Source organism: Anas acuta, chromosome 7 (assembly GCF_963932015.1).
Source record: "Anas acuta chromosome 7, bAnaAcu1.1, whole genome shotgun sequence".
In the NCBI taxonomy this organism is placed as follows: Eukaryota; Metazoa; Chordata; class Aves; order Anseriformes; family Anatidae; genus Anas; species Anas acuta.
The window spans coordinates 33,102,095-33,125,723 of record NC_088985.1 but is presented as its reverse complement, the minus strand read 5'-3'; the positions used below and the strand labels follow the sequence as shown (position 1 = coordinate 33,125,723).

General features: G+C 33.8%; 1 protein-coding gene across 4 annotated transcripts in view; it reads right to left on the bottom strand.

Annotated features, from left to right (window-relative positions):
• The window catches only part of WDR11 (WD repeat domain 11), a 43,709-nt gene that overhangs the window by 5,059 nt on the left and 15,021 nt on the right, over positions 1 to 23,629 (bottom strand). The window contains exons 9-26 of one of the 4 annotated variants that reach the window (XM_068689011.1): positions 23,046 to 23,146; positions 22,300 to 22,479; positions 21,130 to 21,214; positions 16,377 to 16,483; positions 14,757 to 14,832; positions 13,657 to 13,765; positions 13,223 to 13,347; positions 12,659 to 12,806; positions 12,195 to 12,301; positions 11,595 to 11,709; positions 9,675 to 9,846; positions 6,134 to 6,242; positions 4,793 to 4,855; positions 3,760 to 3,825; positions 2,832 to 3,003; positions 2,417 to 2,512; positions 1,080 to 1,245; positions 138 to 235 (exon numbers count right to left, since the gene is read on the bottom strand). In XM_068689011.1, the coding sequence (XP_068545112.1) occupies positions 138 to 235; positions 1,080 to 1,245; positions 2,417 to 2,512; positions 2,832 to 3,003; positions 3,760 to 3,825; positions 4,793 to 4,855; positions 6,134 to 6,242; positions 9,675 to 9,846; positions 11,595 to 11,709; positions 12,195 to 12,301; positions 12,659 to 12,806; positions 13,223 to 13,347; positions 13,657 to 13,765; positions 14,757 to 14,832; positions 16,377 to 16,483; positions 21,130 to 21,214; positions 22,300 to 22,479; positions 23,046 to 23,146 (2,095 nt within the window). Of the gene's footprint in view, positions 1 to 137; positions 236 to 1,079; positions 1,246 to 2,416; positions 2,513 to 2,831; positions 3,004 to 3,759; positions 3,826 to 4,792; positions 4,856 to 6,133; positions 6,243 to 9,674; positions 9,847 to 11,594; positions 11,710 to 12,194; positions 12,302 to 12,658; positions 12,807 to 13,222; positions 13,348 to 13,656; positions 13,766 to 14,756; positions 14,833 to 16,376; positions 16,484 to 21,129; positions 21,215 to 22,299; positions 22,480 to 23,045; positions 23,150 to 23,629 lie in introns of all 4 variants that reach the window. The other 3 variants (XM_068689012.1, XM_068689010.1, XM_068689008.1) reach the window with 3 other exon arrangements.

Below are 23,629 nucleotides of genomic sequence, written 5' to 3'. Positions count from 1 at the left end.
TTAGCACGCAGAAAAAACTGGTGATATCATTTCAGATTGATTTAATTTTGGAGAACTTAACACCCTCAGCATCCTTCATACCTACATATATTAAGCAGTTCATTTATGCTACACCACAAAGTTGAGAAATTACATACCTTTGCAAGCCATGCTGCACGATTCCATTCACCATACGTTTGCAAGTAGCGACAAGCATCAGCAGCCTTATCTATTAGACACAGTAACTGTACACCCTCTGGAAAATAAAAAATAGACGATATAATAAGGGGAAAAAAGAGTTACTATATAGTGCAAGCAAATCACTCATCCCCAGTAAAAGGATCTCTATTATATTCCTTCTTAGCATACGAAGATGTTGAAAAACTAAATTCTACCACCTGACTATCTATATAACACGGGTATTGGTTACCACATCTTTTTCTTGGGCTACAGAGTTTAGAAGTACTTTGCAAAACACTCATTTACCTTTGTTCTAAATGCAAATGACAAGCTGTTCACTGGATTTCTCATCATAAAACGATAATGATCTGTACAAATCAGACTAATTTCATAAATAACCCTTTATCTTAATGTTGTCCATACTTTAATTTCTAACCATTTAGTGTTAATTGTCCACAGAATAGAAAGTATCTTTTTTGGTCAATCACCATCTTATGACCATCTCTTACATCAAGCAAAATTAATCTGTAGTTGCAAGAAATAAGTTCTGAACTGGAAGGAAAACTAAACCTGTATTTCAGCTTCAGTACTAAGACACTGAATTTAAATAAGTTTTAACTTAGGCGAGTGGAAAACATGTAGTTTCACATGCTCAGCTTCTTCTCATGCAAACAAAAAGTTGATAATTACTCCAGAAAAACACTTGCCAATGAAAATTAATCAAAAGAAGTTGAGCTTCATAACCAAGTTAGTACTCATTTTGTGTGTTGAATGCTGTATAAGGAAAATACTATAACACATGCAGCTTACAAGATCTATTATATAAAAGGACTTATTCCTCTCCCAGCTGCATTACTGGTCTTAATAATGATCAGAATTGCTAATATACAAGCAAACAAAAAATTCAACACACATTTTACCTGAGAGCTTTCCATTAGCTATCATGTTGGTTGCTACCAATTTAATGGTGCTTTGAGATGGACCTGATGAGGTGACAGTGGTTACCAAGCAAGCTTTAAGTGAATCACAGTAGTAATGGGCATTCTCTGAACTTGTTTCTAACAGTAGCTGTACTGCTCTGTCAGTCTGGCAAGAGAAAAAAAACAACAACTTTGACCACAAGATATTAACTTTTAAACAATCTTTTACCCCTTTTAAGACATGGAACAAATAACAATGAAGGTTATTCAAAAACAGACTACAGATATATATACCAAAGTAGTAATGATTACAGTTCTATTTCAGTAAAGCATCCTCAGGGAGGACAGCACTTAATCATTCATTATGAATATAACACTTAATGGCAGCCTAAAAATTCTACTAGGGGCCAAAGAAGTGTTTAATTCAGAACATTTATTTCCTTGTTTACAGAATCTTTTGCAAAGTTATAAAATAAAGAGAAGCCCTTAAAACAAGCAGAAGAAATATAACTGTAAAGATAAAGAAACTGGCCAGGATCTCAAAGGTTGATTTAATACCTGGTATTTTGGAACTACGCTACAGTAGCTGCCTCTCCATAAACAGCTGAACCAGGGAGGCTTGTTACACCAACTACAGATAACTGTCTCTGAATAGAATTAATGTATTACATGAATCACTCTGCCTCTTCATTATAATGAGGAGCCTAACTTTTAGAGAGGTCAATTTGGTGAGGTCAATCAAAGGGATTGCTTAGTTACAGAAATAATGAAAAGCCACATTAAATACATATTAAAATCCAGCACAGTGATTAAATACAGTAGCATTTACGGATGATCTACAGCTAGTAGAGACTAAATGTTTCTGCTACCTTTTACGTATGTTTGGTGACGTGCTCAAATGTACAGCGGCATAGAAGTAGTTTAAGTTCAGCCTATTCATATCAGGCTCATCCATTCAGTGAGCAGCTTAGACACACCTATTAGTACTTAAAATGAGCGTACTAAGTGCAGACTAAATTATACCAACAATACTGTTATTTAGTTACTTCTGGGCAACTCAAAATGCATTTTTTTTTTCTAGTCACAAAGTGCAAGGAAAGATTTTTATTGGGTTCCCATGAAAATCATACAGTCAGAAGAAAGTACCACCAAACATTACAATATATCATATCATTACACTGCGTCTGCAATGTAATGCATTAAGACAGTAAAAACTATGCATTGGGTGAAGACACATGAGTTGAAACAAACATAACTTTAGCTGAGCAGGGTAAGTATATAAAACAGACAGAGAAGGACAGAGAAGGACAAAAAAAATTAAAATATTACCCACAAACCTGGCCCAAGAGAAGAAGTTGGTCAGCACACTTCCTGGTATGATCATATGTCGATCTCTTCACCTCCTGCAGATTTACCCTTTCAAGTTGGAATTTCTGCATGAAAAATAAAAATAAAGAATATTAACAGAAGAACATATTATTAGATAATATTAATAAAAAGATAATATTAACAGAAGAGAGAGAACCGAGCAATTAAAAAAATAAGGAAGTTCTTTAGAAGTTCCAAGAACTTTCTATTTCTAAATAATAGGGAGTGATTTCATTCAGAGTTGTATGTTTTATTATAAAGTTAAATGTACAAAGAAAAGCTCTAAGATAATAAGAAAGCCACAATGCTGAGGCTTTGTCGTTCTTATCACATTCTTATTAAATTTTGGTTTGGTTTTGGTTTACTTTTAACTGCTTGAAATACCTGGAAGTAATGATTTTCACATAGAATGTCATAACATATATCCAATGGATTAACCAACTGTTCTTGAAGGATAGGTGCATTTGTTGGTTTTGCAGGTTTCTCCTGGGATAAGCTGTGCAAATAGTGGGCAGCAATGGTCCAGAAATGCAGTTCAGATTCATCTCCATACAGTCTGAAAAGATATAAATCAGCATGAGAAATATGTCTGTATTTTTCACATAAAACTTGTTATAAATTTAAAATATCTCTTTCCAAAGAATGCCTTATTGTGGGTACAAGTATTTTGCATTATCAGTGGTACAAACAACAGGAAAAGATTATACCATGACATTCAGCAAGCTACGTAAGAAAGAGGTTGGCCAAAAACATTTACAACAGTAAATAAACTCACTGAACGTCTAGCTTACAAATATGTGGATTCTTTTTAATTATTATTTTACATTTAATCACTAATATCCTTCTTATACTGCAATAAAGTTACCAATAATTGTTTGAAAAAACATCTCTGAATATAGACAGACTAAAATTTGCTACAGTTTAGGCAGAAGAATGACATGGAAGAAATGCATTTCAAATTAAAAAATAGGCCTTTCTTTGTTTACAATATTCTGTGTTGAGAAGTTCCAAATTATGCCTTGGGTCATTGTGCAAGTATAAAGTTACATTACAGCATTTATGTAAGGTGTGCATTTATGAAAGAACGATGAAGACTGACTGAACATACATCCAACAAGCAAATAAAACATGGTCTCCGCAATGTAAAATTTTTCAATTTCAGTCCTGAAAAATGCTCTAACACACATGTAACAAAGTACTCCAGCAATTACACTGAGTTAACCCAGAATTAGTTGACACCTTAAGTTATAACAAATTCACATGCATTTATAGGATCAGGATTTTATTAAGAAGCATTTGGTATAGCTGCTACCTGGCAACTAGGAGACATCTTTGCAAAAGAGTAAAATCTGGATCAAGCAACAGTTTCTTTAGGTCACTGCAAAAAGAGAGAGATGTAAGTAATATGTAAAATGCTGTGCAAGATTGTGTATTTTTATTTTTAATTTATTACATAATATATGCTATCTGTTTTAAAAAAACAAAACAAAACAAACTGTTCTTGTGTGAACTGAAAAAAATATATCTATCAGAACAATTATGTCTGAAATCTCAAGCAGCAAGTCACTTTACCTGTTTAAATACCAACAGTGAGTCTGTCAGGAACACCTTATTCTTGCAATAATGGAAACAACCACAAGGGTGTATACAAAGCTGTAACTTAATCTTCACTGATTCTACAAATTACAAAATTAATTACAAATAATTATGTAATTATGCAGTGCATTAATTTGGGGTTTCTATATATTTTTCAGATTGGCTAAAAATACATTAAGTTATTTTTTTCCATCCTACTAAATGAAAGAAAAAGAGGAAAATGGAAAAGTTTCAAATAAAATTTTCATGCCAAAATCTGTTTTCTATATAAGAAGAGCAATGACCAAGAAAAGACCACACATCACAGAGTATTGCCTAAACTACAACCACTAACAGTCCAGTTACAAATTACATATCAGTATGAATCTGTAGCTCTAAATCTTTTGTTGGCAAACACTACTACAACAAGCTAAAGTTAAAAAATCAATACTAACTTCAATCACAATACGTATTCAGAACACTACATTTTGACTGTTGAGTCAGTATTTAACAAACTACTTTGAGATAGTTTACCTATTAAAAGAAATTGTTTCTGTATTATGGCTTTTCTTTTAATAAGAGAAAATAAATGTTTAAAATCTCAATAAAATGAATAAAGCATCACCTTTTGTGATTTGTTGACATAAAAATTAGCTATTTAAAATAAAATTTGTCATTACTCAAAGCTTATATTTAGAGAGGCAAAAAAACATTATTATTTTTTTTCCTTCTCTGAATTTGATACCTTACTAAAATAGGAAAGCTCTTACTTTGACAATGAATTCAGCTGCTCTTGAATCAGATTTTTGATGTTTTCATTCTCTGGATAATCTCTGGATTGCAAAAAAAAAATAAATAAATTCTTATATTACCAAGCTCACAGTACAATTTGTAAATTAAGTGCATTATTGTTAGTCAAAAAAACATAAGAACATATATAGAAACAATCCAGCACATTTTTAAGGAAAGCCTTTTTGCAATATTTTTGTCTAGTTACTAGTTTCATGATAGTAATTGAAGACTGTTTTCTGTCAACTTCACTTGGTGCAACCAATCTTTTCTTTCCCCCCTTTTCTTTTATTCATTACCCTTGATGCTAGTGAATATGCCAACATCAAGCCCACTATTAAATCACTTTCTTCTTTTATATTAGTACTGAAGGATTATAACTAATACTGAAGGCTTAGCAGTTACATTCTTGTACTGCAACTCTCCTTTACACCTTAAACTTCTTATTCCTGTTTTTGATTCCTTGTTTGCAGACTTACCTTCATCCCTGTTCTTCTGTTTTACTTATTCTACAAAGTATGTTATCTTAGCACATGCAATTGGTTAGCCCTTCTAGCAGTAATCTCATCCTCACTGTAACGCATGCAGGCATTATGAGTTTCCACCTATCCTTTTCTGAAGATTTTGTAAGAATTTGACTCCTCCTTCTCCTCCTTTTTGCTCATTTTTGTTCGTCCCACGACCTACCATTCTGTTATGGTCAAATACTTGTTTCCTATATGATTCATATTTATTTGTATCAAATAAGTGAATATTTGATTTGAGCTTTTATGTTTATTACCTATGCTGAATGCAATTCTTATATACTGCTTGTCTTGTTTGGCAGAATCTTTTGAGCATATACTTACGCAACTATTGCAGCTACAGTTTTTTTTCACTAATCACCAACAGTAAACAAATGCAATAAAGGATACAGAAAGGTACTTCCACTATGATGTGAAACATGGCTCACTATAAGTAACGACATACCTTTTACATTACACATCAGATAAGCCACTTTCAATTAGACTTTGGGAAGCAACTCTAACTATTCTTAAATTAACTTTTTGCATGAAGAGAACACACTGTTCTCTGAAGTAATATAACCTGTAAATAACCATGAAAGATTGGCAATACTGTAAAGGAGACATCAGTTTTCAATAGCTAAGGGCTCCTGAATGTTGACAGAAACACAATAGCTGACCTTAAATCCTTTTCTATTTATTAAAGCAAAGCTATTGTCTTTCTGACAATCCCGAAGAGTGAGGAAGGTTGCCCAAGAGTAATTTGCACAAGAGTGATAAAAGATGTAGGAGCAGGATTCAAAAAAAACATCTTCTTACATGTTCATAACATCTAGAGAATATTTCTCATTCCACGGCTGATGCAACAAGAATGCTTTCAAAGCTAATGAAGCCCTTGGAACAAGCAGATAGGGACACCATGCAGGTTCTGAAACAAAAGGAAAAGATTCATTGTTAAGTGGCTAACATGCCATAATACTCTGTTCAGTAACCATAAAATGTACCACCTTGTTTGTAAGCACCAGAAGAAAATCATAAGTCACGCAGTCATATCCACAGTATGGGTTACTAGAGATAAAAGCTTATTGTTACACTCAAGCAACAACATTTCATAAAAGGTACAGGGTTATCAACCATGCTCAAATGAGCATTTCAGAATTCTATATTGAGTTTAGTTGTAGACTTCTGGAATGCAATATACTGGCATTAAGTACAGCTGTACATGATAATTACTGCTACTACAAAGGCATGCTTGAAGATACATACAGCTATACCAAAATATACCACAATGTACATTTTACTTTTACTTTGCAATTGTAGCTTCTGCAATATACTACGAGGGTTAATACTCATCACCCCAAAGGGATGTTATGAGCTTAAATACCTGTTTATATTTGCAAAGAATCAAGATGAAAATTACATTACTATCTGTGTCATACAAATTTAAAGGTCCGTAATTCTGTATTCAGTACAAGGTTTAGATGATCCATAGAAAATGCTACCCAGTGACTTAGGAGTAAAACACATACAAACCAGTTACATTATTTAATAAGTATTCAGCAATTCCCTGTACTCCATATGCACTACATGATGTAGGAATCCTGTAGATGTGGTTTTGTAATTAAAAGATATAGCAGTATAGAGGCAGAAGGACACCTAAATCACAGGCAACCTTAATCCTGGCATACCGTTATTTCAGCGTGCTTGGTTTTAGAACATTAAATTTTTATAGCTCAACATTACAGAACATTTATTTGATAAAAAAGGCTGTGATAAATTATGTTTTCCTACAAACACCTCACACCATAGCTCTCCACATCAGAATCTTGTTGTTACCTGCATCATAGCCAGAATCTACATGCTTTAAGAAGATTAATGAGGCATGGCAGGACTGACCAAAATGCTCACAACAAAAGCAGTTATTTAGAACACCAGAAAAAAACAAAAAGAACTCCACATTCCTCAGTAGTGCAATAATGAGGCAATTTAATTATTTGCTGGCAATACCTGATTAGACAAGCTCAAGGGAACCTGTACAGTTGGCTGGGCTGAAAGTAAAACAGTAAAAAAAAAAAAAGGTGTTTAACAAATGCCCTCAAAATCTATCACATCTTTCTCTAAAGAAAGGGAACCTCTTAAGTACTCTAAGACTACTGTGTTAAAACCCCAGCCTTTTGTTCTGGGATCAGGCTCAAGGACATACAGACCATATTCATCCTTTTTTAATCTTCTATAGGGTACTTTATTGTAAGAATCAGAAAAAATAAGAATATTTTGGAGTAGCTGCCTTGGAAAGAATAAGACTTGGGTAACAATACCAAAGACTTATTTATCCATCAATATTGTTTTGTCTTCATCAGTTTGGTGATGCTTCTTGGCGAAACTGACTGTTGTAATTCAATCTCATTTTCCTCTGAGGATGATCCTGTGCAAGTGTTCTCCCATCACTCCTTGCAGAGCAGACAGGCCTTATTTTGACATGAGTTTTCACGAGATAAGTGCACAGGTCACTATCCTGTAATAACCAACTTCAAAGAAATGGAGCAAACTGTAGTCCAGGAACACCTCTCCCTCTTATCTGGGTGGCCAAAAAGTTAATGGTAGGTCCCAACCTGAGCATTCAGCTGTATTTAAGAATACACTACTAAAAGAATAAACTTGCAAACATTAAAATACATCTCTACTTCAACTAACAAATGGAAGTCAGTTAATTAAATAATGAGGGCCTAAAAATGTACAATGCTACACTGTATTGTGGTTTAAAAAAAATAAAATCCCACTTGAGTAAGAATTAATCCAACTGATATGTGAGAACTTGGAAATATGAGCAAACTACATATATACTTGATATTTCAACAGAATGGTAGAAAGTGCTATTATTTATACTGGGAGATAACCTACTCTGATAAATCTCATTTTAAAACTCAGAATTCCTTTATTTTTTTCCTACCAATTGGAAAACACTTTTTGGTATATGAAACTGAAAAACTTCCATCTGCATTAGGCAGATGCCAGCAGGTTGTTTTAAGTCTTGCAATATATTAACTTCTGAGGGTTTTGTAAGAAGATATTGCTAAATGCCTAAAAGCTACAGCTATATTACAGAGAAGTGATTTCTGATGTCTAAGAAACAACATGACAAATTACTTGTTTGACAGCTGAAATAAAAATATTTTATTTTAATCAAAGTAACCTGTCAGCTTACAAAACGACATTGAAACTTGTTTTTAAGCCCTCAGCTGAACAAAATTAATAAGAAGTAGAACAAAGCAGTGTATCTTTGGAATATTATTTACGTAAAGATTCTGTGCAAATATATTCAAGCATGAATGCAAGTCTGTGTTATTACTGCCAGTCTGGTTTGTCACAAGTAAAGCAAAGAATATCAGTTGACAGAATTTTCAGTCCAGCAAGGTTTCTTAGTTACTGGGTTGTTACTTACCAGCAGCTTACCAGAAATAAACTGTAATTTATTAAATCATGGCAAGGACTTGGTTTTAATTTTCATTTGGAGTTTCATTTAATTTTCATTTGGAGTTTCATTTAATTTTCATTTGGAGTTTCCCAGATCAGTAACAGAATTGCGCATGTGTGGAAATCATCTTTAAGGTACTATCATTTTGGTAAACAAAGAACTGTGTAATTAAGCCGATCTTTACAGGAAAGTTGACACTACTTTGAATAAAAATATTTAACAAGTATAATAGCAATTTAGACAACACATTACTCATTTTGAACAGCAAATATTCTAAGCACAACTATTTCAACTGATTCCTGATTTAAAAATAGTATTCTCTAACTCATAATTTCCTGCATTTACTATTTATCTACATAGTTTGACTGTCCCTTAAGACTGCCAAAGGGAGAAAAAAAAAAAAAAAAGTACCTTAAGTATTTAAATTCTCTACTTAATTCCCTACTTAAACATCTTAAACATATGAAAAAAAAAGTCAAACAGCATTAATATTTCAGAAGTCAGTAGGAAAGTCTACTATGAAAGGGCAATGAATCAGTCTACAAACTTCCTTTCATATCTGGAAATATGAGAAGAGACTTTTGACATATCAAATATTTCAAAATAACGTAACCTATTTCGGTGATACTTTTTAGATATTGTTCTTTTAATTTATATTCCAAGTAAGATATTAAAAAGTATAGTTGGGAGATTAAGCTGTTACTGAAAAAACACCCACATGTCCTAAGCCCACAAAATTTAGCTGCAACTATGAAAAACACTACAGGGATACCTAATTGTCTGCATTCAACAACTCTGTTTTCTATTAAAATTGCTTAACATTTTTATTGTCCACTTTCAAAATGAATTATCTAACAGTCAACAGCAAAAAAGAAATCAACATACCTATTAAGTCTTGTTCATCCATTCTGAAACATGATGGTTTCATGGACATCTCTAGAACTCTAATGCACCCATCATCTGATGCCAAAATCACTTTGTCTGAAGTGCACCAGTCTACATCCAGGATTCGGTAATTGACATTTCTTCCACTTCTTAAACTGCTCACCATTTGTACCTTGAAAAGTTGAGATATGTTTCATTTTTAGTAGGCTCTCCATCATGCAGTGTAAAACTCTGTCACATGCCCAGGAGGCATACCACAAAATTTGCAATAAAAGGTGAAGTTAGTCATAAATCATTTTAACAATGGTCTCCTCTGGAGAGTAGGAAATTTAGAAACCTTGAAGTATGGCACTTGGTTTCCCTGAACCAGTACTTTCTTCCAATAGAGAGCTAAGAAAAATTTCTTCTGAGAACAGCTGCATAACGGTCTTTTTGTCATCTTTTCTGAAATAAGATTTCCTTGGCAAATTGGTAAAAATGTACATTCCCTTGTTAATTCCAATCCCTTAATCTAACATAAAGGCATAAGGCAGAAGCAACGTCTCATCAATTAACTATGCTCCTCATAAACTTTCTTGATAAATATTGACCTTGCCTAGAAATATATTTAGAGATAATATTAACATTTAGACATAATATTAACATAGCATTATGGGAATATCATGTTCACAAACAAAACAGAGATAAACAAAACCTGAACTATATTTTTAACTAGTAGTTAGAAAATTTGTAACCCTTCTGTAATATTAACCCTTCTGAACATTACTATTTTAATGTAAAGAAATATAAAGAAATATTAAGAAAGCCTCCACTGCAATCAGCATTCCGCTGTTTCCCTTCACTTGCTCAAGAGCAAAACATGGAGTTAAGAGAGATGTAATGTACAACTATACAGCATGATTGCTCTTAGCACTGAGGAAATTCAGAGAAAAGCATGGAAATACCGGTTAACTGGTTGCTGGCAAAAGTGAAGTTCAAAGGAGAGGATTATAAGGATAATAGGCCTGAGACTATTATTGCTACAGATATTTAGGAAGATTTTCACCTGAAATCACAAATGCATTTTAAATGCTTCCATGTAGGAAACTCCTTCTCTTGTCCCAGATAAAGAGATGAGGAAAACCTACTGGAAGAATGTCCAGTGGCATCAAAACTCTTCAAATGGTCTTGAAGGAGAGGCTTATGGGTTAATATTCTGCTCCTCTTACACAATTCACAGTTGCTTATATCTGCTGCCCAACTACAATCATGAGTAGAGATTTTCCTATTGCTAAAATTCAGTGTCTGAGTTAGGAACTAATGCTCACGATGAAGCGAGGAGAAAAAAAATCTTGCTTTGTAACCTAAACTTACTCCAGGGGGCTAAGTTAAAGTAAGTATATTTATCTTTACTTCCACATAGTTACTACAATCCCCTGGCAGAACTAAGAAGCAAACCCCAGAAGATTTCCAAACATTTCTCTTTACTATAGAATTTTTGAATAATATGAGAAGCCAGACAATGTTAATTAACAACCACCTAGCTTTCTGGTATTCCCTGATACATTAAATCCATACACATACCATTTAATATACACAGAAGTTAAGAAATCTTTAGTAACAATACTTTCTTGTCCAAAGATTAAAATTCTGATATTGAGGCCACTCCTTTAGTATCTTCAATGTCTGCCTCAAAAACATTAGAAGAGAATGACAAAGATCATCTCTGAAACACTGTCAGCTTTCTGAGTGAAAGGTTGATTACAGCTTAAAAATGTTTTAGAAGAGCTTAAAGTCCTCTGAGAAAAGCCATACAACTTTATTATTGTCATCAAGAAATCACGACAAGGTAAAACTTAATCCCTGACTCTTCCTGATTTTCAGAAGCAGTAAGTGTATTTTTCAAAAAAAAACACATAACAAAACACAACAAATGTTTACCTCTTTTGAATCCCAAACTTCTGCTCCATCATTGTACATTGCAATAAGTTTTTGATTTCCTTTCCCTGGGGCAAAACGTATCTTTTTCACCCAGCTTCGGTGTGTAGGAATCCCCCTAAGAACAGAATAGCACAAGAGTTTTTATCCATCATTCTATACCTAACATCGTGGGCAATTAAATCCTTTCTGTGAACATTACACATCCTGATATTGTACAGAATGAGGAGAACAATCCATATATAATATGCACGTAGACACAGATGGCTATCCAAAGTATCATGAAAAGTAATAAGATTAAATGCCTGAAAAAATTACTACATACTTAACATTTTGAGAAGTCACTGCAGATTTAACCTAATGAGAAAGATATCTCGCTGATTTTATAACTTTGATAAAATGTTACTGCATCTGAAAATACAAAAGATTAAATGTAAAGAACTGCAATAAAGTAGGCATTTTCTGAAATTTTATTCTGAAGTCCTTGCATTTTTCCCCTCATATACCACAGATGATCTCCTACAGTGAAGGACAAAGATGAAATAATAAAACCATTCTATCACTCATCATCTCATGCTTACCAGACTTAATTTGCACTCGTACCTGGATACTCTAGCTTTCAAATCCCAGAAGTTTAAGTTTCCATCAACATCTCCAAGAACCAAGGTATCCCCTTTCCAGGCAATACATGTAATGCTACCCATACTTCCCTGGAAACATTTCAGAAGCAGAGTAAGTATTGTGATTAATAGAGCCAAACAGGAACAAATACTTCAACATTAGTATTTCATTAACGTATAAATATATTTTATGAAATTAATACAACAAATGCTTCTCAGTTAAAACAGAAAGAATTCTATATTCAATGTAAGCATTTTTCATGTCAGTCATCCTCATGAAAAATTTTAGGTTTAACGCAGTGGAAATCACTTCTCTATCTCTTATTGCAATGAAATGCCCATGTGTCAGACTTGATTTTATGCACATCAGAAATAATACATCTGAAAACGTATTCTTTAACTTTTCCATAATTTTGGAACTATATCATATAGAAAATTGGAACTTACATCAGGAGGAATTCTTGCACTATCTTTTACTGAGTTTCCTTCTACTGTGAGATGGTAAACCTGCCCATCAACATCCGTAAACACAAAGTGCTCCCTGGCAGAAATGTTCTGGCTCAGTTCTGATTTACTTTCAGCTTCCTGTAACAAGCTTTAAAGAGAACACAATGAGACACAAGTCTTTTTTTCTTGAAATCAGAATTACAAGGCAAATTCTCCTTAATTAATGCACAGAAGCAGAAAAAAAAGCACCTTTTCTGCAAAACAGTTTACCAGAAACAACAGGTAACGTATTTTTACACTTATGGAAAAGTTCAGAGGGCCAATAAAGGTTTTACTGCAAGAACCAGGTAACTAATGTGCTGCAATAGACACAAGTCCCACTTGGTATACTGGTTTTCCCACTCAGCAGTAAATCAGAGTTCCACACCTAAATGCTAAAGGGAGGCCCAGACAATTGTTTTACCTGGCATGTACTCAAAAATCAGCTCAAAAATATTCTGTTCTGTAGAACAACAGCATACGGAGGAAAAATAACTCATACATACAAATCTGAATCACAAATACCTTATAACAGAAGATTCAACACTGCTAACTTCAGTATCTGATGCAACTGTCTGCCGGGCCATGGCCTCACGGGCTGCTAGCTGCTTCTTTCTCAGGCTTTTCAAGTTATGAGAAGGTGACCACTCCTGTGAAAAATTGTTCAGGAAGAATACAAACATTTACTCCCTGAATTTACTGGGGAACTTTCTGTCAATTATAATGATTTCCATGAAGACTGTTTTCTCTGACACATCCCTCCATCCCTCAAAATGCAGACCAAGTATCCGTCAAGTATCTCCTTCTCTTACCAAATTTGATAACAGACAAGGAAAAAGGGGGAAAGCACTTACACATATGCTATATATATAACATTTTGATACAGATTTGTTCATAGATTTTTTTATACTATCTCAACAAATTACATTCAACAAATGGTAAGAAAGACTATTCCTTACCAAAGCTGTCACTGTAGGGAAGTTTTTAGACATTTCTCTGAGTAGAGTGCATGTTCTGACATCCCAGATTTCCAGTGGTTTGTCTTTAAATATCACAGCTAGATACTGCCTGAAACACAGAATTTACTACATCAGAAGTAATCATTCTGTTTAATTTTTTAGCAGTTTACTTCACATTTTTTACTTGTTTTTCTTGAGTTCCTTGGGTGCAAAGCCTGCCTGAAAAAAGGTCCTCCTTGAAGACCAAAAGACTTAGAAATTTCTGTCAGGTTGGTGCCACTGCATAATTACTGTACAGGAGGCAAGGGAAGGAATCCAGAGAAAGCAGCAGTACCTCTGATTTAGCCATATTCAGCATGAGTTGATGACTGCAAATCTATCAGTAAGACATACCAAGTCTGTAGTTTGGATGGATTTATTTCTCTACTCCAGACGCACTTCCCTAATCCACTGATAAACGAACATAAAATCCTCTTACACCAAACCATTTGTCGGTCATGTCTTCAGACCTTTCAGCTGTATGGCTAGATTAGTAAAACACCTTCAGTCTCCCACTTTTCACATGTAACATGAAAATACAAACAAGCTCTGTAGTTTATGTACTCTTCTCAACTGCATTAATTTCTATTCATATAAACTATACTTTCTTGTTCTCACTTACCATTTTATGGTCTCCTGATCTAAGTCGACTGTTGTTCTTGATTTTTAATGTATTGGCAAGACCGTATATGGCTGAATTTCTAAATTCTCTGGACCACATACACAATTCCCCCCAAAATTCTATACAAGCTACAACGTTATTGTCTTTTCTTCATTGCAAAGAGAAAACTTTGAAAATGTAGAGACACTGTTTTATTAAACTCAATGTTATTTTAATTACATTTATAAAAGAATGTAGAACAATCTTCTGTGATTGGATTCTAAAGTGTGTGACAAAGTCAACTACAGAAATACAGCTTTTTCTCTTGAGTATGCTTTCTCTTGATGCTGCTGAATATTCGTCTATCCTATTTGAAGTGTTTTCTCCTGGTATTTCTGTTATTTCTATTAAGCGATGAGGATCTGCATATACCACAGTAAAAACTTTACAATATACTTACTTCAAATGAGACACCTTTATCATTTCAATAGCTGGCTCATCACTGCCTCTCTCCCCACGAAATGCAACACTCCTACCTGGATCACAGAAATGACATTGAAAGAAAACAGAAATATTTAACCATGCTGAACTAAAAAATCTCCAATCACCTGCATATCCAACATTGTTTTGTCACTGCCAAAGTTTTACTGTATTTCAAAGGACTGAATCATAATGGAAACTGTACAGTTTAATATAATTCCTAACTTGTTTCTCGAGCACAACGACTGAAACTGCATAATCAGCATTATGTAAATCTATACAGTATTCAAAGAGTTATCATTTTCCACTCATACACAATGAGATACACTCTCGGTTTCCCAAGGACGAATTTGGAGTAAAATTTCAAATTCTGTAAGAGATATAAACTGTGCTATAATATTTTTAGAAGTAGCTTGAAAGTATTTCCATGGTGAAGTACCAACTCATTCTACACTCAGAAGAACCATTATTTCACTAATGATTTACAAACACCAGAGTATCATAGAATCTCTTACGCAAGCTTCTCTCCCTCCTGAGCTTTCAAGGGAAACTCAGGTTTTCAAACTTACTTCTCTTGTGCCTACTCTCAACTAAATTGCTAATCTCATGCCATTTATGTGAATAAGCCTAGTTATCAAGAATTCTAGCTAGAACTCCTATGTCAGAGGACAGCCTATAAGAAACCTTCCAGCTCTCTATTCTTTATTAATGATCGAACACCTTAGGAATTTTCTTCCCTATCTCTGTTCAGAAACTTAAATGAGAATTTTGTCAAAGTGATCATGAACTAAATACAAATCAGCAGAGTTTTCCTGGACCTAAAATAGAAAGTTGGGATAATTACCGATGGAAGAACCAACAATCAATTAAGCAGCTATGCCTTTCTTTTAAGCTATATTATGTATTATACATGTTATTATATATATATGTGTTATATGTAATAACAAACTGTATATAACATATATACTATATATGTAATATTATATAAATATAGCATTTTAAAGCAAACCATGGGCTAAGGCATCACGTATTCCCATTTACAGAATCACTTGGAACTTGTCTACCTGTGGAAAAACTGTGCCTTTTACGTCTCATAAATATTTCAATACTGAATTACAATCGGAGTGAAAAATCAAGATCAAGATCAATTTTAAAAGTTGTGTATCTTTTCTGTTTTATTTAAACAAATGAACAAATGACATTTTCAAGAAAAACTTTAATATAAAACTCAGAAGAACACATTGAAGCAATGGGTTTAGGCTCTGACAACACACATTTGGAAACATACGCACTTTGTAAACAATCTACACCACTAATACTCCTTGTGTGAATGCTCCTACAGTTCCTGCTAAAACACACACTTGTAGCCCAAGCCTCAGGTAACTCTACAAAGGTATTGTTCCAAGTGTCTATAGAGCACAGACTGGAACACATTATGTGGTTTTCACAAGGAAGACCACAATGGGTTAAGTTCCTGTTTACTATTTTATCATGACAACAGAAGAAAATAAAAAAAAAAAAAACAGTAGTAAAAATTGTTATTTGTGACTCCCTAGCAAATGTGTCAGCCTCTTGTACAGATTTCTCAGGGAATACTAACCTGTTGGTAGGTCCACCAGCTGCAGCTCATTCCTTACTAACCCCAAATTGTTAGGTGTCGATGTGGCAAAGGAAATAAAACCAGACAAGCTTATCCACTCTATTCCCCTGTCATCAGAAAAGAGTACACAGAGCATATTAGCTGAAATAGTCAAATGGTCACAAAATAGCCTAGACTGAAAAACTGCTTTTTATTTCATGCATATTCTTCAATTTCAAAATGGCATAGAAGCAATTTTATACCGTTTATGGAAACACTATATTTAAGCATACAAGGAGGTACACATTTATAACTACAATACAAATACAATAACAAAGTTACCAAAGAAAATTAAAATGGTCTTTCTTTTAGGACTACACAGATAATTAGTTAAATAAAAAATTCAGTTAGAAACATAGGTAACTTTTGTGAAAAAATCCCTCACATACTTAGCACTACAGTAGACTAAGGGCACTGCTCTAATTAAATCAGTGATTTACCAGTAGGGAAGAACTATCACGTAACTCTGCATGGAGAAAGGGAAAAATATTCATACAGATAGCTGGGCAGGGAGATACGTATCCTGCAGTCCAGGGAAAGGAGAAACAAAGGTGATAAAACAAGGGAGGCCCTGAACAGATTTCAAAGTCTATCAGAAACAAACTGACAACCAAAATTTTTTTTTGCTCTTTTAGATCATTCAACAGCAGCCACAACTGAAATACCTTGAAGTGCTACAAGGATGTGAAGTCTCAATGTCTATAATCTAATGTCAGCAACTCTTGACTCTGTAAATTTGTGAGATATGCCACAGGCAGCAGAAGGATGGAGAGCGACGCTAGGTGGTACTGTTCCAAAACACAACAGCCTTGTCCCTCCCCATTGCCCACACACACTTCATGCCAGCATAAATATTTGAGTGCTTTACCTGTTAATCAAATCAAGAACTAATCTGAAAGAAAACTGAGACTGTGCCCAAGTTCATTTTAACAGGGATAAAAGGTTTTAGGTTTTCCTCAAATTTTTCAAACACAGATTACTTAAAAACTGTCTCCAGACAACTAGGTCTTCAGTTACATCATTCGTAAAATCATAGTCTGTTTTGCAATAATATAGGTGAAATATGAGACATATTTATGATTAACTGTCAACAAATCCAGCTTAATCATATTAAGTATAAGTTTCCTAAATGCAATGTCTATTAGTGAATGCAAAAAGCATTCCCATAATATTCTGTACATACAAAGTTATAGTCATATTTATCTTTTTTTTTTTTCTTATATCAAGCTATTTAAAAAAATGTGAAGTATTACTCATAAGTCCTAAGAAAAGTTTAAAAATTTAGGACCAGTTCTTTTCCCACCAGGACCTATGAAAATTCAACCAGTAACTGCAATGAAAACAAAGTGCAATAACGTGTGACATTTCAGCCTGATTTTTATTATTTAAAAAGATTCTACAAATCTCACCATCAGAAAGTAATGTCTTCACAACCATTCCTGATAATCAATGGGTAACATGCTAATTCTGGAAATTCAGAGCCCTCCTAAAGATAGCCAACAGAAATCAAACTTTGATTTCAAACATAACTATCCAGCAGTGCCTGTGAAACAGCACAACAAGATCCTTTTAGAAATCTGAGGACTTGTTTACAGCTGCCATAGAGCATCAGGTTTAAAGTGAATCTCATCCATGTCCTGTTTGACTTTCTGGGTATTTGCAAACTCTTAAGCGAGGCGCCTCATTTCCAGGGTACGCAATGGCTCTCCCTCTGGTCTACCCATTTAGCTACTGCTAGGTACCAATCTGGAGAGTTCCTGAGCTGCAGAGATTGTTTAAAAGCCATTGAAAGACTCCCACACTATTCACAGCCCACTCACTTCTTGAACCCATTTATACTTCCTGCTCCCCACAACTTTCTGTAATGACAGCTTTGGAGTTGAACTCTGAATACGCAGGATTTCATTGCTATGAAGCTTACACTTGTCAGATGATGCACGTTTACAAAAGCACAGAAACAAGTTTAGCACACCAACATGCTTAAGTGTAGAGTAAAGTATGGCAGAAGTGGCAGATACTTTCCATTCATCTTTCTCTATGTGAGAAAAGTGTTTTTTTTTCCAAGGTGATGACTTTGCAAAGCAGTTTCCCAAGGGAGAATTATCTTCAATTCAGCTGTCAAAACTTGGATGTAACACAGCAATTCTCAAGTTTTGCCTGCAGGCCATAAACATTCTAGTTATAGTCAGTGAGATTTTAATTTTAAAAATTAAGGTTGTTGCCACCTTGGGCTTGCTGAGCTTCAGGAAGAAAAAAAAAAAAAAAAAAAAGAGAGAGAGAGAGAGAAGTAATGCTCTAGTCAAAGCTACCTACAGGGGAATGAACATTGCAAACACACCACTTTCAGCAACCAAGGAGCTGCACCACAGGCATTTTATGTACACGATGCATATGTTCTCCTCTGTGCTGAACATGTACTATCACCACCTATCTTACCTCAATAGCTTATAAAAAATGTAGACTGCTCCACTTAGAAGACAGAACAGGTAACAGGATTAGCTACTGGATGGTTAAGAATTAATTACATTTCTCTGTATCCTAAAGGAACAAACTGACCTCTTGCTCACAGCTTCTGCCAGCCCGTACACATGCTATGATCTCCCTCTGTTTTTTGCCTCACTTACGCTCCTAGCACAGCCTGATTAACTTTCCATCTCCATGTGCTCTGAAGCATTTCTGCTTCTTCTTGCCCTGTACTCCTAAGAAAAAGCAAATTGAACTCAAAGGAAAAGTATTCACCCACACAGTTCTAATGAAACAGGGAAATGGCTAAGTAATAATCATGGACAAAATGAGCATTCAAGGTTACTCTTGCATATGAACTATCTAGGACAGAAAAACTATTCTCCCTCCTCCTAAACACAATACAGATCTGCAGAGATCTGATTAAAAAATAAAATAAAGTTAAAAAAAAATCAGCAGGTGACCACGTTATCTCCTACCAAAAAAAAGTGTCATAATTGCTAGCATCTAGACATCTTATTGGTCAATATTTTAGCACAGTTGACATAAAAATGACAGTTGCCATTATTAAGATCCTTAGTTTTATTACATTTTTGTCTTAAACTATAAGGCACTGAAAATTTTGTTGGCATTGAGTTCCAATTCCAGGGTATTATCATACTAAAATAATGGAGTTCCCTGAAGCTGTGTTTTCAGTTAAAACTGAAATAGAGGCATTATGCAACTTATCTACGTTCTAGATGTAAAGTAAAAATTCCCACTGAAGGAAAAAGCATTGCACTACATGAATGTTAATTTTAAAACTCACAGTGCCATTTTCTACATTGCTTAAAGCACTCCCCTGAACTTGTGAAAATTGTGTAGAAAGTCCTCATACCACTAAGATCTGGACAAAGAAACTAAAATAAATATTTAAATAGGTAACAGTTTATGACTGTGAGCATTAAACAAAATTCACAATCACTTTTTATTCTAAAATTATCATTAGTGCAAGGACAGTTGCTAGGAATACAACGTATTCTGAAACTTTTTTCTGAAAAAAACTTTTTCAGTATTTTCTGAAATGTTGCAAAAAATTTGCAGTGAAAAGTACCCACTAAAAATAATTCCAATAATACGTGGAACCTAAATGAAATAAAAGATAAAAACAAAATCTTTTTTTTTTTCATAAGTATTTTTCCTTCTGTCTCCCCATTATTAAATCTGTCAAGTGCTCGTAGAGGTTTTAATTTTGAATTCTATAATCACTGTAGTGCAAAAAAAAAAAGCAATAGTATCCACCTAGGCTGAATAACAGAATATAAAATAACTTTGTTAAGTAGTTAATGGCATGAAACAAGAAAAAACAACCAACATTCAAACGGATTAGTGCCTACTAATCACACCACAAAACCAAATTATGTGCAAATATGCTTCTGTGATTTTGGTGGTAGATTCAAAGCAGGCTTACATAATGAACTCTCTTAGATCTAGCTATTCTGAGCCACCTGTTTTTCTCATCTTTTTGTAGTATGAAAAATAAAATGAAGACGTTAGCCTGAAGAAGGCTTCATGCCACAACTCAGATATAAATTTTTACTAATATTACTATTAAAAATAATAATTTTATTTTCCATACTTAAACCTGTCTGGAAATACATATCTAGCCAGGACTATCTTGAATATATTTGCCACTAATTATGCCATTGTATAAACAAAAAAATTCCAAACATATACAACAGCTTTACAACTTACTCTGTTCCTACTTAGGATAGACAAATACTGAGTCCTGTATTCAATCTTTAAAATCTTTTAAAGGTAAAATTATTTTAACCTCATTTAGATCTGTCTCAATAGAAATTTCATACACAAGTGAGCGAAATAAATAAATTTTTCTGTACAAAGCAGAGTTATTTCAAAGAACATAATGTGCTAGTCATGACTATAAATAAGACCCTGAAATAGACTTTCTTGTGCTAAAAAGACTTCTTTGTACCACAGTGTACTAAAGAAACTGCAAGTAGCTGATATGCATCCTAGATCAGCAGGCACTGAAACAATTTAAATATTTAGAGTTGAATGTAATTTTCACTCTGATTTTGACATGGATTACTGGTTATACGGAGCAAAAACACTGGCAGGTTAGACTACTCAACGGGTAATTTAGTTGAATGTCGTTAACAATGAAACAAGACCCCCCATATTGCTTCTTCAACATTAGATGTTTTAAATTTGTCTCCCAGAATGATTATGGTAGGAATTAAACTCTTACTTGACTTCGCAGGAATGGATGCTTAACTCTTTGTGTAAGAGACCACTTGTGAGATGAAACACCAGGACGGAGCCATTACTTGTACCTACAAAAAGTGATTATTTAAAAAAAAATACATATACAGACCACTTTTATTCTTGTCTTTCATAATTTAGTGAAAACATGGGATTTACAGCTATTTCTCCTTTTTTTTTCCACATTAACTAATGTAAAGAAATGTAGAAAATGTATTTTGATTTCTAGTGCTTAAGTACCAAATATTATACCCTCCAAAATTCTGTGCAGACAGCAAAAACAGTTTCAGTCAAGACATTTCCCTGATATCTGTCTTTGTAGAGCCTATAGAAAATATATTGATTTTCCTTGTATAATTGTATAATATAGAATTGTATATTATTATTGTATAATATATTGATTTTCCTTTTCCCTGCAACATACACAGTAGCAGGAGAAAGGAATGATTTTGTTTTGATTACTCAAGAAGAGCAAATGCCTCAAGGAAGAGTATTAACTGTTATCCATCAGTAATCCCAGTGGAGAATCATATGTAGATTTTACCAAATCATTAAAGTAATTCTGCTTTCTCATCCCTGAAATAACGACCTTTCTCAAATTATAAATTAGTAACTTGGTAGCTATAAGCTTCAAGTAGATCAAATACCTCCTGAAACACTTAAAGTTACAATTTTCTATTAGACACTGGGAAGACTTACTCATCTTTTTTTCCTTTACGCTCATCAACTTTATTTAAACACAGCAATGGAAACCATTGCCATTCAGGTACCTTAAGTTTAGAATGCTACAGATGTTGCTCTAAATGCACTCTACACCTACCTACTATTTGCTTCTTAATCTTTGTATTTCACCTCTATTTGTGCTTCACAACAGCTGCAGCTTATATAAAAATCTTAAAACATAGGTATAAGATAAACACAATCTTGCTAAGATTTTGTAAATTTTCAGGTAGCATTTCTTTCGCTTGAGGCAGGGAAAATGAATCTGAAATGAATTCTATGAATCTTCAATGCAAACTAATACGAGGGTCACTATTTGTGATTAATTACACAGGAACAAAATTAGATCTTTTTTTTCCTTTGTTAATACTATATTTGTATTTAATCTAGAATATATAATTTGCAGAACAATCAATAAGCAAATCAAGATACTTACCAACAGCAAGGAGTGGCTCATACTGTTTAATGTTTTTTGTTGTAAGAGGTGGGCACATGCGGATAGCAAATGGAGGCAAAGGAAGTCCTGAAAGAAGTCCAGTCAGCAAAAATTTGAGGTGCACTTCTTGCAGAAAAGAACTTCTTAACTGTTCTTCTCCAGCAACTGTCCCTTGCCCTGCTTAAAAATTAAAGCTCTTGTTAGTATTCAATTTTAATCTGGTATTACAATAAGTTATCATGCAGAAGTTTATAAAACAAAAATTACGAATCACCTAAACATACAAAATATCAAAGCTTATTAATGAGGCATTTCTTCTTGTTGAACTCAGTATGATACAGCTTTTGATACAGCTTTTTGGAACACAGTACTTCAGCAAATTTCTCCAATACTGCAATACTAACTTTCTTTCCTAACATTAAAAAAAAAAAAAAAAAAAAGGAAGAAACAGTGGAATCATTTCAGTCTTCTTCCAGAATTCAAGAGTCCTTTTCTTTCTACTTTTAGTTTTGTTTTGTTTTGGTTTTTTTTGAGAGTTGGCTCTCAATATAAAAGCCTACAAATTATTAATCTAATTTTTTCTTTTTTTTTTTTAGCAAATGAGAACTGTATTTCTTTCTTTCAGAATTACAACTTCACTTGCATAGAAAATAATTCTAACATATGGAATCTTAAGTAAGCTGAAACGTAAAAGGATTCAAAAGGCCTAAAAACCAGTAGCAGTAATTACTGGAAGATATTCTTACCTATCATGTTGTCTAGTGAGAGGTCAGGAAGTTTATTTTGGAATGCTCCTACAGGAATTCCACAGAACGAGACTGGAGAATACAAAGGTGATGCACTTGAACTACTGTAAAAGAAATGAAAACAAGTTCCTAAAGCAAATTGGATGGCCTGCTTACTCAAGCCCTTAGTTCAGCTTTTTCCCAAGTTGCTCATTCAGTATATTTACTGCTTATTACTTGCAGAATATTTTGACAAGATTATTCCCAACATTTACCAGGAGATAATGCACACAAAGATGTACATATTTTAAAGTAAGTTTAATTTTCCCTACACGGATATTTGTAAGAGAAAATAGACAGATGTATTCCTTGTTCTGAAGTGTACCTAACCTTTACGTGGAGGCTTTTCAATACATTGTTAATATTTAGAGCCATGTTAGGGAATACAGCTAAGAAACATTCATTAATATTTTGACATTTAAGAACAGATTACCCAACTTTTGCTCAGAAAAAAAATCTTATATGGCTTCCAGTTAATGATACCTAGAACTGAAGCAAAGCCTTTCACCTAAACATAGGAAACAGCTGCCTTTTTGTATATAAAG